We start from the raw sequence: 13918 nt of genomic DNA on the forward strand, positions 1-13918 counted from the left end.
TTTGTGAGAAAGAACAGATGCATCAGAGGTTTAATATCTTTTTTCTCTGTTTAGTCAGCTGAATGGCTGATAAACTCCCAGCCTATCCCTATTAAGTAGTTTGGGCACCATAGGTGGGATCAGGAGCCAAGTAGGAAGAGGCATAAGAAGACAGCAGTGCAGCTATACACTAAGGAAGACACAGGGTAGAATTTTAATTGTAATGGTAAGAGAAAAGGATAGAAATATAGGACACCTTCACAGGATATATATTAGTTCTGTGGGAACAAATTGAGCAATGGAAAGGAAAATCAGATGTAGAAAATAATTGCAGAACAAGCATGAACAATTCAAAACTATTGTGTCAAAAACCAATAGCAAATTGCAAAATAGCTGATGACTGACTCTGTACCAGAATGCTAATGACAACATCAAGATGCATTTCAGTTACCAGAAATTACAAAAACCTGTAATCCTTCCCTGATTAATATTAAATACTTTTTTCCTAGATCTTGCAGGGGCTAATAATCTCAAAATGCACTTATTAATCCAAGATAAAAACAGAAACACAAATTCAACTCAAACATTTCTTACATGGAAGTAATTAATAACTCACAGTTAATAAATTCATATTATAGAATGAAAGTTGTACTTTTTGCCATTACATGGTATAAATTTTGTAATTACTACAATATACACTGATCTGTATGTAAATATTTCTAAGTGAAGTGGTAGAAAGTTGTCTTTAAATACTGCATTTAAAACAATTTTTCCATTGTATTTATTTCTATATTGTAACTTCAGAGGGAAGGTGGCTTTTCTTGACTACTGAAATTGAGCAAGTACTGCAGAAAGTACATTCTGTGCAAGTGCAGCCATTCACCCCTAAATGAGGAAAACAGGTGTTCAAATGATGAAAGATGATTGAAACACAATTGTAGCTGAATAGTATGAAATGGTTATGACAGCAGTGTGGTGTTTTCTTCTAAGGCAGGAACTGTACATCATACAGAGACATCAGTGCAGACAATATTATCCCCAAGGCATTTTGGAAGGGCAAACTTTATGGATATGGTTTTATTTGGATTTGGAACCTAAGTTTCCAGACTTAGGTTTGAAAGTTTCCATCAAGTGCCACCTTAAGTTGTTTTTCAGGCTGTGTAACAAAACTGTTAAAACTATTCTATATTTAAAGGGAAATGAACAGCACAGTTCTTGCTGAGAATATTTGGGATATTGTCAGGAGTTGTGGTCCCCCCAGCAGTATGAATTTCTCAATTTATTAATATCTGGATTATGTAAAACCTGTGAGCAGTTTTTTGAGGATTCAGAACCCATATTGCTTACATGGATGAGTAATAAAAACATTGAGTTATTAGGCAATGGACAGAAAAAAAGAACTCTATTCCTCTTCTTCTCTTTGTGCTGTGACACTATTTTAGAGTAAAAATTACAATCATCACTTAAATTCCTTGTGACATTTCACTCTTAAGGGCATTTGTTATACATATTTGAAGAACACTTCATGTGAATGAGAAAAAATTATGCTCACAAGCTTTATTTGAAATACAGAGGTCACAAACAAGAATGAAACAAGAATGAAACAAGATGTTTTGACTAGATATATGAAAAGCTTTTTGACTGTCATGCACTGAAACAGGTCCTGCAGTTTCTATCCTTGGATTTTTTTCAGATTTCAAGATAAAGCCATTCTGTATCTTACTGAAAGAACATTAGGGAGGGGATGTACAAAACTTAAAATCAGTCATCTAAACATATGTTTTATGAAGAGAAATAGCTCACTCAAGGAGGTGATTCATCCCCTTCTAAGATAGACACAATGAATCCTTCTCTGGAGATGCCTTTTTCTCTCCACAAAACATAACAGAAACATATAATACTTGCTGAAGCTAGATCCCTACATTTTAGACAGCAGACATTACGTGGAACGAGTCTTTTTGTCCGTACAACTTTAATAGCCAAATGCAGTTATCTAGGAGACAAATGTAGTTATCTGCGAGACATATGGACCCAAGAGTTGAAATAAGATAGTTTGATATATAAAAAGCAAATTTTTGCCTCTTTTATTCTTGAATGTGTAAGTTTTGGCACGTGCCCTATAAGGTGTTTTATTGTCATTTTAAAAAGTATTAGGCAAGCATAGTCCCTAAAATAAATACTATTCAATGTCTGAAAAAGAAAAAAAGACTACTGCACACTGTGATTCAAGTGAACCAGTTCAACTCCTCCTGTAAGTAAAAGAAATACTCTAAATTGGATGTTTTATAACAATTTAAATCCCATTTGAATGACTTTTCTGAGATACTTCTCTTTAACTTCTCCATTGCACCTTCATTAGAAAGATTTTCCTGATTTCAAAGACAATTTTCCATTTGAAAGCACAAAAAGAGGAATGAGTTTACATTAATAATGTTAGAACTGAACAGCACTTTCCAACTTTTAAGGGATTACTGTTAAAAGTCTGCACAGCCTTCTGCTAGCTTCACTTAAACATCCAGTTAAGCTTACTTAATTAGCTTACTTCACCTTTTCTGTTCATCATATCTTCAAGAGTCTTTTGGAGATGAGTTACCTACTCAGGGAAGAAGGCAGAGAGCTGAGTGCTGGAAGTCCACGACAATCTTATCAGAGTACTGGAAAGCACCAGTGGTATTCCTTAAACTTTTTCTGCAGCTGAAATAAACTCATCCATGAAAGGAATATATGCCTGGTCTTATCTGAATGGATCATGAAAGTAAAAATTTTAGGTTGTAAATCTTCATTCAAATCTACTGTGACTTTCAAGCAGCTCTTAGTTTCTGACATATTTGAACATGTGTGAAGAAAATACAATTTACCCCAGAATTCAGTGACATAATATGCTTTTCCCCAATTATCCAAATACATGAGTATCTTGCTGATTTTTTCTTCCTGCATGAAAAAACTTCCAAGACCTCAAATACTGGCTACCACTCAAAGCTAAAATATTCTGACATCATCTGTTGGTACTTCCTCAAGCTGCTCTGCTGCTGCTCCGCTGAGTTCAGCTCTTGGCTGCCCTTCACTGCAGATATTTCCTAGCACAGGTATTTGAAGGTGAAGAGGAACAGCAATTGCCCAGGATCTGGTGATCACAAGAAGCACCTTTCCTGTCCAGTCTGAAGCTCTATGTCACTATAAGGAATATATATAGATGTATTTGAACGGTTCTCTGGTTTTGTTACAGCAAAGGAAGAACCCCAATATTTTCAGTATTTTTTGCATATGTTACATATCTTTTACAAAGATTTACACTTGGCTTTAAATATTTTGCAGAGTTCAGTAAAAAAGCGATGTGTTTGCAAGAACATTCATAAAATTATTCTTGAAGAAACTTAGCAAATTTATCTCAGTACAGTGCATAATTAATCAATTTCCTTTTGTTTTAGTTTCACTGTTCTATTTTCTTCAACATGAGTAATCCTGTGGTAAAACAAAGTATTTTCTTAATTCAGACTGAAGAGTTAACTTCAGTGCTCTGTTCGCTTTGCCCTGGTGCCTAATCTTTCCACACTCTCCTCCAAACACATAATTATGAGAATAGTACCTTTTTTTGGCCCTGGAATAAATAAGCTACATCTTCACATTTAGCAGCATCAATGTTCTATCCAGATTATACTTATGAATGAAACATTTCTTTCTTACTGCTCAAAGTCATGTGAGATCAGTAAACAGTTTGTTATCTCTTTCTAGGTTTTCTTCTGCTTCACTATGGCCTGTTGTACTATGAATTCTTTCTAAAAGTTTAGTATTTATGAGAATATGAAAAAAGCAATCATTCTCAATCTTACTATTAACTTTAGTTTATGAAGGGAATTCTATACTAATTTTGTTGATAAAACAACATCCCACACACAATAAGTGTGGATGCTTCCACCAGGGAGCATCTTAAGAAGCTTTTCCTCTCAGCTGCCCACTTGAATTTTTGCAGAAGCATCACAGCCTTCCATAGAATCTCTAGTTTAAATGAATTCATTGGAATATTCATCCCTTTTCTGTTTCTCTATTCCCTGCCTGAAGAGTATTCCATCTAATACATTCTCCCAGTGTTTCTGTCACTAACAGCTTTCAAAATCTTCCCTACTAATCAGTATTATAACTCCAGAGAGCTTCACAGCAGGCACAAATGTTTCTCCTATATGGCTACCTGTAAAAGCTGTAGGTTCATGATCAGTTGGCTTCCTTGTTCCATCAATTCAGCAAAGTACTGCCTGTCACTACCAGACCTTCCACCTGCTCCCTGTGCTGGAAATCTCTGCATGCAGTACTAGTGAATAAATGGCACCAAGATAAATTGGTGTCACAGTAGATTTTTACACAAATCTTTCTCATTCTATTTGTATAAACTGACACAGGTTCTGCAGGTTTAAAAAGAAGCACAGCCATTTGTTTTCCATTAACCTTCTCTATGTCTCCTAGCTGGCCCCTTGCCCTGATGGACTGCCTTAGCTACTTTGTGCTTTCAATGTATGACATATCATAATAAAACCGGTCCAGCAGGCATCAAGTCTTCAATGACTGTGGGGGCTTGACTAAATATATGTATTGTAAATATATGTATGGCAGTGATCTCTGTATTGTATTGCCCTGATCCTAGTTATTGTAAATGGGCTGCAGCTGTGACGTCCTAGATTGGGCAGCAGCTGTAGCCCATGGAGGTAGCTGGGATAAAAGAGGGTGCAGCAGTCAGAGAGGGCTCAAGAGTAGTCCTTGGTAGAGAAGCAAGACCAACACTGCTGTGAAGATTGCAACATCTGGTGACCCTGACGTGGTGGAGAACGCACAGCCACAAGGAACATTGAGAGATGGTATGGGGCCCCCTGATATGATAGAAGAGAGGGCATCCGAGAGCTGTGGCAGCCAGAGAGCTGGGACTTTAGACTATAATATGGCCTTTGAATCAAGGAGCTGTAACAGCAGAAAGCTGTGAGAATATGGCCTTTGAGGAAAAGAGCCTTGGAACATCTAGGGATGTGTATGTGCTCAAGACAGCTGAGAGCTGTGGCAGCCTGGGAGCTGGGACAAAAGATCCAGGGATAAGCATGTATTGAGGAGCCCCCGGCAGAAAAGCAAGAACAACACTGCTGTGAAGATTACCACAAATGACTTCAGATATTCTCCAAAGTTCTGGAAAATTTTATCAATACATTTTAGTCTACAAATAAACAGCATTGCAGAACACACTGGGTAGTGGTGTCTAGGAACTGGCTCTAAAAGTAAATCATAAAATGAGAACCATTCAGTTCCTTGTTTGAATGCCACTTCAGCCGTAGTCTTTTGAATAGTCTTAACTGAATGGCTGTTATGAAATTGGCATCTTCTTAGGGCTGATATAATGAGACAGCTACATCTGAGCCTTTTTAGCAACATTTTACTAAGCACGTAAGAAAGACATATTACTGTGGCAGTACTGGAATATGTAAATGGTTCTATTAACCACAGAAAAGAATTGTCAAGAAAGATGGCGGATTATCTCCTTGTTGATGTTTTCATATCAAGACTGATTTGCTGTCTTGATAATAAAATGTAACAAAATATATATTTTTGTCTCAGGACCATTTAAAGGAATAGTCCATTCAGCATCACTTAAGAGCTAGAAAATATCAAGGTTTTTTTCTGGTTCATGATGTTATCAATTGCTTTTATTAATACACTTTCTAAATATACTCTACATAACAATTCTAAAAGAAGCCCCTGACTAAAAGTACCATGCATTAAGGAAACACTGCAAATTCTTTTCACTTATTTAAAACATAATTTCTAGCATTTTAAAGAATATGTGGAAAGAACAGGCATTTATAGGCAGACTTTGTGGATTATGAAAATTCATTGAAAGATCTAGCAATTGCAAGTTGATTTACATTATTTCACTCATGGTTTTCCGTTAGCATACATTTATTTAAGCAGCCTCTATTATATTCATTGTTTGACTTCAGGATTATCTGTTTGTTAAATCCTGAATTACTGAATGTAATTAAACACAACAGATAGATAACTTGGGGTATATAATTATTAAAATACTTAATACCTTCTTGAACCTTGCTGAAAACTTGCCAAAAACAGAATACTTTACTTGAAACACTACAACAGAGGCCAGAATTACTGCAAAAGTAAAAAAGTAAACACAGCCATTAATCATGTTTTGTTTTGGAAGCTTTCTTATTCAGTTCTACTTCTAGGAATTTTGAAATAAATATTTAACTTAAGCAGACCACTTTTAGCTGTGTAGTTAAAGTGTTTAGGAGGAAAGTGTTCTTTCCTCCTAAAAAGAAAACAAAAATATTTTTGAAAATCCTTCTATTGTTCTGGCAATAAGCAAAAGCTAAGCAGGCATATTGTACATGCTGTAAATAGGCAAGAAAGCAGGGGATTCTTTATGACACCTTTTAAGTCATTCTGTGTACACTGATAAGCTTTATTTCTAGGAACTGCCAGGTTTTCATCTCCTAGTTAAGGATACTTCACCCCTGGGGAATTTACACATTTATGAAGCACTGGCATAAGACAAATCATATGCTCTGCAACTGCCACTGAATATGCAAAGGGAATTCATGTATTAGCATAGGTGAGGGTAGAGGCATTTAAAATAAAAAAAAAAATGTTCATAACTGAATGACTGCAACATCTTTCCCCCCATGACAACGCCGTCAAGGAGCAAGGCAGAACAAGAACTGTATCCAATGATATATATGGTGAGAGTTCATTTCCATGAGACCAGTGTTGCTGGTATGGCAGATATGAAGAAGACAAGGCAGAGTATGTCACTTCAATGTATTTTTTTTTTCTGGTGGTTTTCAGGGCTATTCAACACCATGCTTCCTTCAGAATAGAAACTCTGAAGTTAAAAAAAATATTTCACAGGTAAACACAGATAATTTGGGACATAAATATTTTTATTGATGAAATCAACATCAAAATACAAAAAATCAAATGAAAATGAGAACAATTTGTCAAGTATTCTAATACTATATTTACTTGATGCATTAAGATGTGCTATTCTAGTACAGTGCTAATTTTTTTATACCAGTGAGATGGTTTTCTTGACCATGTAAAAAATGGGGCAATAAATATCGCTAAAAATGCAAGCTACAAAGATCTGAAAAAATGGCTGGACAAATTAATTATTCATAGCTTTATATCCAATTGGTAGTTCTAATATTTTAATGAAATAAATTATAATAATTCTGTTTGCCTGATGAAAGATCAAACAAAGGAAAGAAAATTAAATTGACTGCTTGCTAGTATTAGTTTTGGCTGACTGGAAAAGGCCAAGTTACAGCAATAATATAGCTATGGTAAGATAATAATGAACATGATGTTAATTTGATATGAGGGGGAAAGAGTAATTAAAGGATTTGTATGCTAATTTTATAAAAAATGTGATAATCAGAATTCTTACTAGGAAAAAAAAATTATTATCCCATTGTTGCTCAGAGATGTGTTATGCTGCCTCCCATACTGACTTGCTTTCAAAAAGCCAGTGACACTGATAGATGTGCTCGGTTAGTGTGGAGATTAAACAACAGATGGAAATGAAACTCCAAATAGGCCACTCCCCTTCCCCTCACCCTTCCCAGTAAGAGAAGGATAAAGACAAAGACTATGGCTTGAGATAATAAAAAGGGGAAAAAAAGCCGTGGAATAAGGGACACACAGTAACAGCAACAATATCAATAACAAAAGTATAAAAAAAGAGAAGGTGCTTTACAGGCTACAGGAGTTTTCCACCTTGACTTAGTTCCACGTGGCTGCCAAGACAAAGGATGCTGGACGCTCCCCATAGGTCACATCCACGTAGCCCCTGGGACAAAGACAGGATGGTGGATGCTCCCTTTGGTTGACTCTCCCTGTCCTTGAGCCAAAGACATTGGGAAACAACAGTGGACAAACCCTTGAAAGCCAAATTGTCTGTGTCATGCCACGCTGCCAGTTCAGAAACTGGACTTGATTTAGCATCGGATGCTTCTGACACTGGTGCCGCACCGTGCTGGCTCTGCTGGGGTTTTGCCTCCACAACACGGCAGTTCTGCTTTTGTCAGCATCATGGCTTGGAGACACAGTGGCCTTACATCTCCAAGCCACGTCCAGAGAAACTGGACAGGGATGAGCAGCACCAGCAGCAAAGAATGATCCCAACAGAGCTGATCCCAACAACCTCCCCAATGGACAGGCAAAATTAGATGCTTTTGGGGGTGCACTCAACCTTTTCTGGCCCTCAAAACCAGATATGATATGGCTGGTATAGAACAGCAACCTTGCCCTGCCCACACAGATATAGGGCCTGCTTCCTCTGCAGCAAGGATAGTGAAGCAATAAAAATCTCCCCTGTGCACACACAGAGGATCACAGGGATATGGTGGTGGATGAGTGAGACAAATGCCACCTCTCCCTGGCCCTTCTGCAACCAGTCTAGATCTGTCACCACAGGTGTATAAGAAACACAGAGGGTCATGGGCAAGTGGGGGAACCAACACAGAGACCCAACCTCTACCCCAGCCTCCCCAGGGCTGTCCCTGGTGAGACCCAGTCCCAGGGGCTAGGGCACAGCTCACTCTAGCTCTCCAGTCAGTTCAGATACCCAGGAGGGGTCCTGGTCAGGGATACAGAGCTCACTGTGAAGTAAAAGGGAAGAGCATTTTGGTATTCCACAAGGATAATTATGGAGTACTTAGAGAAGGAATCAACATCAGGGAAAGGAATGGATTAAATTGGCACAAGAGGTGTGTGAGATCAGAACAAATAGATTGTAATAGATTTGTAATAAAAATATAAAAATGTCAGAAATATATTTGTGTATTGATTTTGAGCAGCAGCTTTTTGTGGGGGGGGGTAGGGATGCTGCAGAGATGGCTTCTGTGAAGAGCTGTCAGAAGCATCCCTCATGTCCAACAGAACCAAAACCAGGTGGTTCCAAGATGGACCTGCCACTAGCTTAGGCTGAGCCCATCAGCGATGGGGTAACATATTTAAGAAGGAAAAAAGTCACAGTGCAGCATTAATAGCAGCCAGAGAAAGGAGTGAGAATATGTGAGGGTTGAGCCTGATTTGCTCATGACAGTACCTGGTGAGTGATACTTTGCTGTCCTTATCTCAATACATTTTCTATTACTTGTCCTGGTGAGGTGGAGGAGTGAATGACTGGTATGGTGGGCACCTGGTATCAAGCCAACATCAACCCACCACAGTACTTATGATGCTATCTGCAAATGGACAAGCTTGTGGTTTTGTTTTGTGAATAGCATTTACACGTGACAGCTACCATAAAAAATCTATATAAGGACTCTAAAGCACAACTAACTGTCTGGCAAAGCATAAAGGCTGCTTTCATTAAATATCTAGGGACTGCAATTAAATTTACTGACTTTTCTATTTCCCTGAAACAATGGTCTATTACAGCACAATTACACATCTTCACCACACACACACATGAATGAACTAAGCAAGCAGTCACAAAAAGACAGCACAACCTGACTTTAAAGAGCTACTCTTTCTAGCAAACAGCAACAGGAGAAAGCAGTCAAAGTAACATTAGAAAGTTCAGTCCCAAATGCCCTGAGGACTGCTGCTCAATATTTAGAATTTCTGGGAAATTAGAAGCATCACAAAGATTCCTTCCATTTGGTCTGGTAATGAGGACTCATCTATTAGTAAAGTGAGTGTTGAATGGTTATGTAAAAAAGTCTATTATTTCACGTGTCTCAAAGACAGGATAGCTGAATATATAAACACATCAATCCCACCTACATGTGTGTGTTCTGAAACAATCTGTTAAAACTATTGGGAATAGCTGCCCATAAGCAAAATGTTTCTTGGAGGTCTCAGAGTCATATAGCCAGCAATTCAGGATTTTCTCAGAGGACAAATACAAGGATTGTGTCTGGAGACAATCAGACATTGGAGGCATTCTTTCACTGCTAGGTTTTGTGCCTGAAAACAAGGTTGTGTCTGTCACAAGACTTAGATTTTGTGGAGTTGTGGGGGTTTTTTTGTTTCATGATCATTTAAAATAATTATTTAAGTTGAGAGAAGTACCTAAGATGGAAATACACGTCAAGGCTGTTGAATTTTAGTAGAAATAAGTTTCTGAAAACAAAAACATAACGGAGCAGCTCAAAATGCTGGGACATTATAGCCTGGAGAAGAGAAAACTTGGGGGAATCAGGGGTAGATCTTATTGGTGTGAATTAATACTTGTGAGATGAGATGGTGTTCAGTCAGTGGAGCCAGAACCTTCATTATGATAGCCATTGACAGGATGGAAAGCAATAAGCACAAATTGAAACTCAGGAAAACCCACTAACTAAAAAGTGAAAACCTTTTTACTCTGAGGGTAAACAGTGGTGCTGGTTGCCCAGAGGCTGCAGAGTCTCTAATCTTGGAGGTATTCCAAACGCACCCCTGTCCCTGTCCTGGGCAGCTTGCTTTAGGTTTACCCTTCTTTGAGAAGGACATTGGGCAGGTGAGCTCCAGAGGGCTCTTCCAACCTCCACTACTGTGCAATTTGTGGTGCTAGTATATTTCCCTAGCTGAAAATATTGTTACTTCTGCTTTGTTTTCAAATACACACATAATATAATTACTAATGCTGTGTAATAAAAAGAACTTAATGAAGCAGTTGGATTAACCTGTTTTTCATACCACTATGAATTTTCATCCTATGGGTCTTGAATTCTTTCTCTGATGTTTTAACACGGTTTATGTTTATATCACTAACATAGCAATTTATTTAATTGCAATTGAGTCTGATAAGATAGATAACTATGTAAGTCATGATCTCTCATGTAATTCAGAAATCTTTGTATTAAATACAGTAAAATGTATAAACCTGCAATTCATAAGAATGATTTAAATTAAGAAAGGAAGTTTCTGTAATTGTAAGAATTTGATTGTAATAAGATACTTTCACATGTAATTCAAGGTATATTCTACATCAAGGAAGTTCACATTTTTACCCAATATCTGATGTATTATGCAGATCAAGAGAGATACATCTGAAATAACCATCTCACCAGATATTTCCCAAAAGTTTTAAGTACTTGGTGAGTATTTGTCTAGAGATAAGATATATTGAAGAAGAACAAAAATTGTTTTCCAGTGTATGTTATATCACCACAAACTTCCTCCTTGTTACTATGTTGATTCATAGTTTTCTGGTGCCTCAGCAGGACAAATCAAAATATTTTTATGGACCTCAATTGACAGTCTTAAAACCTTAAGATACAGAGTTTACATAAGCAGTGTATTTTCATTCATAGTACCCAGCAGTGGTATTATATATGCATCCTTGGTATACTTTGGAAAAAAAATAAGTTTTAAGTGCAAAGGATCACATGCTGAGTTGCCAAAATTAAATGAAATTTCAGAATTTTTTTTCTGAAATGTTCAAAATATTTTTAAAACTAAAAGGACTATGTATATTAAATGCTTTTGTTGCACATGCATGTCATAGTCACCAGAAAACATACAGTTGTTGCAATGTATTTGTAATTTCAAAATTTTTAGAGGTACCACACTTTCAGGGGAAAAAACACAAATGTTTAAATTCCTAAAGGATTTGATGCTGTGGGAGGTAAAAGGGTTGAAACAGTGTATATAACTGCAGAGTATGAAAGCACAGATAAATTAGGAAGCTTTTCTATTTTCAATATAACTACCATGTCTTTCATCTTGAGTAATGATTTATAAAGTACAAAAATCAATACAGAATCCATTCTAAAAAATTGCATTTTGAAAAGTATCTACATGAACATAAATAGAAATGACAGCAACACTGACATCCTTTTGTCTTCTTTTGAAGTTGTATATGCAAATATATGCAGGAGCCTGAAATATAATCTGTACTATACTATGGTTGAGTCAAATTTCCAAACGATGAAGGTAGCTTCTGGATAAGAGTTAGGTTTTGAATAATGAAGGAAGACAATGTTTAGATAGAAGCCTGCCTTTGTGTGGAATTGACTTTCTGCAAGTTGCATTCCAGGCATGTTTTTAAAGCAAAGATCAGACTGACTGCAAAGAAATTTATTATGAAAAAAGTGAGCAAGCAAATACATATTTAGAGCAGACTGCATTTTGAAGCACACATACTTTTTCTAAAAGTAAATCCCTAGAGACATCTGATCACACAGGGAAAACAGATATTCAGTGTCAGAGCAATAGTTACATAGTAATAACAAGAGTCAGCTTTTTACTGTGTCTGTGATATTTAAACATAATTATCAAATTCCACCACCACTTTAGTGATGCCTAAAGGTAACGGGCTGTTTAGGCATGCTTTTATAGGTTTCCTACCTTGAAACTGAGCATTAAATCCCTTTCGTCGGTGATTGCTATCAGACGTAAAATGGAGCCGTAACCAGTTCTTACTGCTGATAACTGGAGAAGGTAGATTCATACCACTCAACCTGGAAAAAGGAAAAAATATAATATTAAAAAAATTCATGTGTACAACACTTTAAAGAGAAATCCCCCCAAACCTCAAAATATATTAGATCACAATGATTTGCTGTCATCTAATCTCAATGTATTACTAGTTAAGTAACTATTATGTTGAAAGAAACATGGGGGTCTTTTTTTCTCATTACAGTTATCCCTTTTATGATTAAAACTTGTTTTTCTGAAATATTTTTTCATGAATTAAAGAAGAAAACCAGTCTTATGAGAGTGTGTGCATGCAAGTGTAGGTGTGTATGCACGTGTCAAAACATTCAGCAGAAAATAAGCCCATTCAGTTATGACAAGGTCGCATCACCTGACTCCCTGCTGTGGGATTTGACAGGAATTCAAATCTCAAGTATTAAGAAGTGTTAAATAAGGGTTATGGACGCTATCTAATTTTTTGGTTTGAGTGGTAAGTTATAGGTACACATCAATGCTAGTAGAACTGATTTTGTGTATTTTAAGTCCAATCCACATTTAATAAAAAAACCAGAGACGTCTAAGCACAACCGTGGGTATGAAGAAAGTGCACAAAGAATTTTTCTAATACAGGCAACAGGCCTTTGGCCCACAATGGATTATTCCATTGCCATTCATTGCACTACATCACTACACCATTTTTTAATGCAGTAGCTACCACAAAGAACCTAATATGATGTAAATTCATGTCTTAGTTTGCCAGATGGTACCCCTTTTTTTTTTGTTTTGCATGACCATGCTCCAGAGTTCAATTTTTTTTTCCCTTGAATAACTCTGGTGAACTACACAAAATTAAGTTTATCCTTTTAAAAAATGTTGATTACTTAAAACAAAAGTCAAACTGATGAATATCAGAAATTCTCAGCTAAGATATAATCTGTGTGAGGGTAGATTTGCCAGTGCTGAAGAAGACACAGTGCATATATTGGAGCTAAAAAATAACCAAACTGAAATGGGATTTAGTCTCCCTCCAAAATTAATCAACATAGCGAAATAGATGCCTTTTTTTTCATCACAGTATGAGATATCAGAGTTTCATTAAATATTCCAGATTAATAGGAAACTCATTATGTTAAGAAATAATGTTTCTTGCAGAAGTCTAGCTAGAACCATGGCTGAATCCCTTTTATTTTTTTCTGCAGTAGAGAAAGACCAATATATTGAAATATAGAGATTTTTAATGGATGGGGTTTTTTTTCTACATATGACATGCAAACTAAATCAGAGAAATTTCATTTTAATTTTTTAATCTCATTTTCTTTATTTTCTTGTTAACAACATAAGGAAAATGCAAACCCTACTTAAAAACAGTTTTGATTGAAAAAAAGGATTGGTCTTTTACAAGATGATTTACACACTTCATTTTAAACATGGCAATAGTTCAATAGTTCTTAAAGGTGTTCATTAAAATATTCAGACCTATACATTTCTGCATCTTATTCAGAGGGACTTTTATACTTTATATATTCTTTCAGACACACTT

At 36.4% G+C, this 13918-nt stretch overlaps 1 protein-coding gene across 2 annotated transcripts in view; it reads right to left on the reverse strand.

The window, feature by feature from the left end:
* Positions 1-13918, reverse strand: part of CSMD1 (CUB and Sushi multiple domains 1) — a 1059975-nt gene that overhangs the window by 371888 nt on the left and 674169 nt on the right. For both annotated transcript variants that reach the window (XM_074538179.1, XM_074538178.1), the window contains exon 6: positions 12310-12422. In XM_074538179.1, the coding sequence (XP_074394280.1) occupies positions 12310-12422 (113 nt within the window). The remainder of the gene's footprint in view (positions 1-12309; positions 12423-13918) is intronic.

The sequence above is a fragment of the Zonotrichia albicollis genome, chromosome 3 (assembly GCF_047830755.1).
Source record: "Zonotrichia albicollis isolate bZonAlb1 chromosome 3, bZonAlb1.hap1, whole genome shotgun sequence".
Lineage (NCBI taxonomy): Eukaryota > Metazoa > Chordata > Aves > Passeriformes > Passerellidae > Zonotrichia > Zonotrichia albicollis.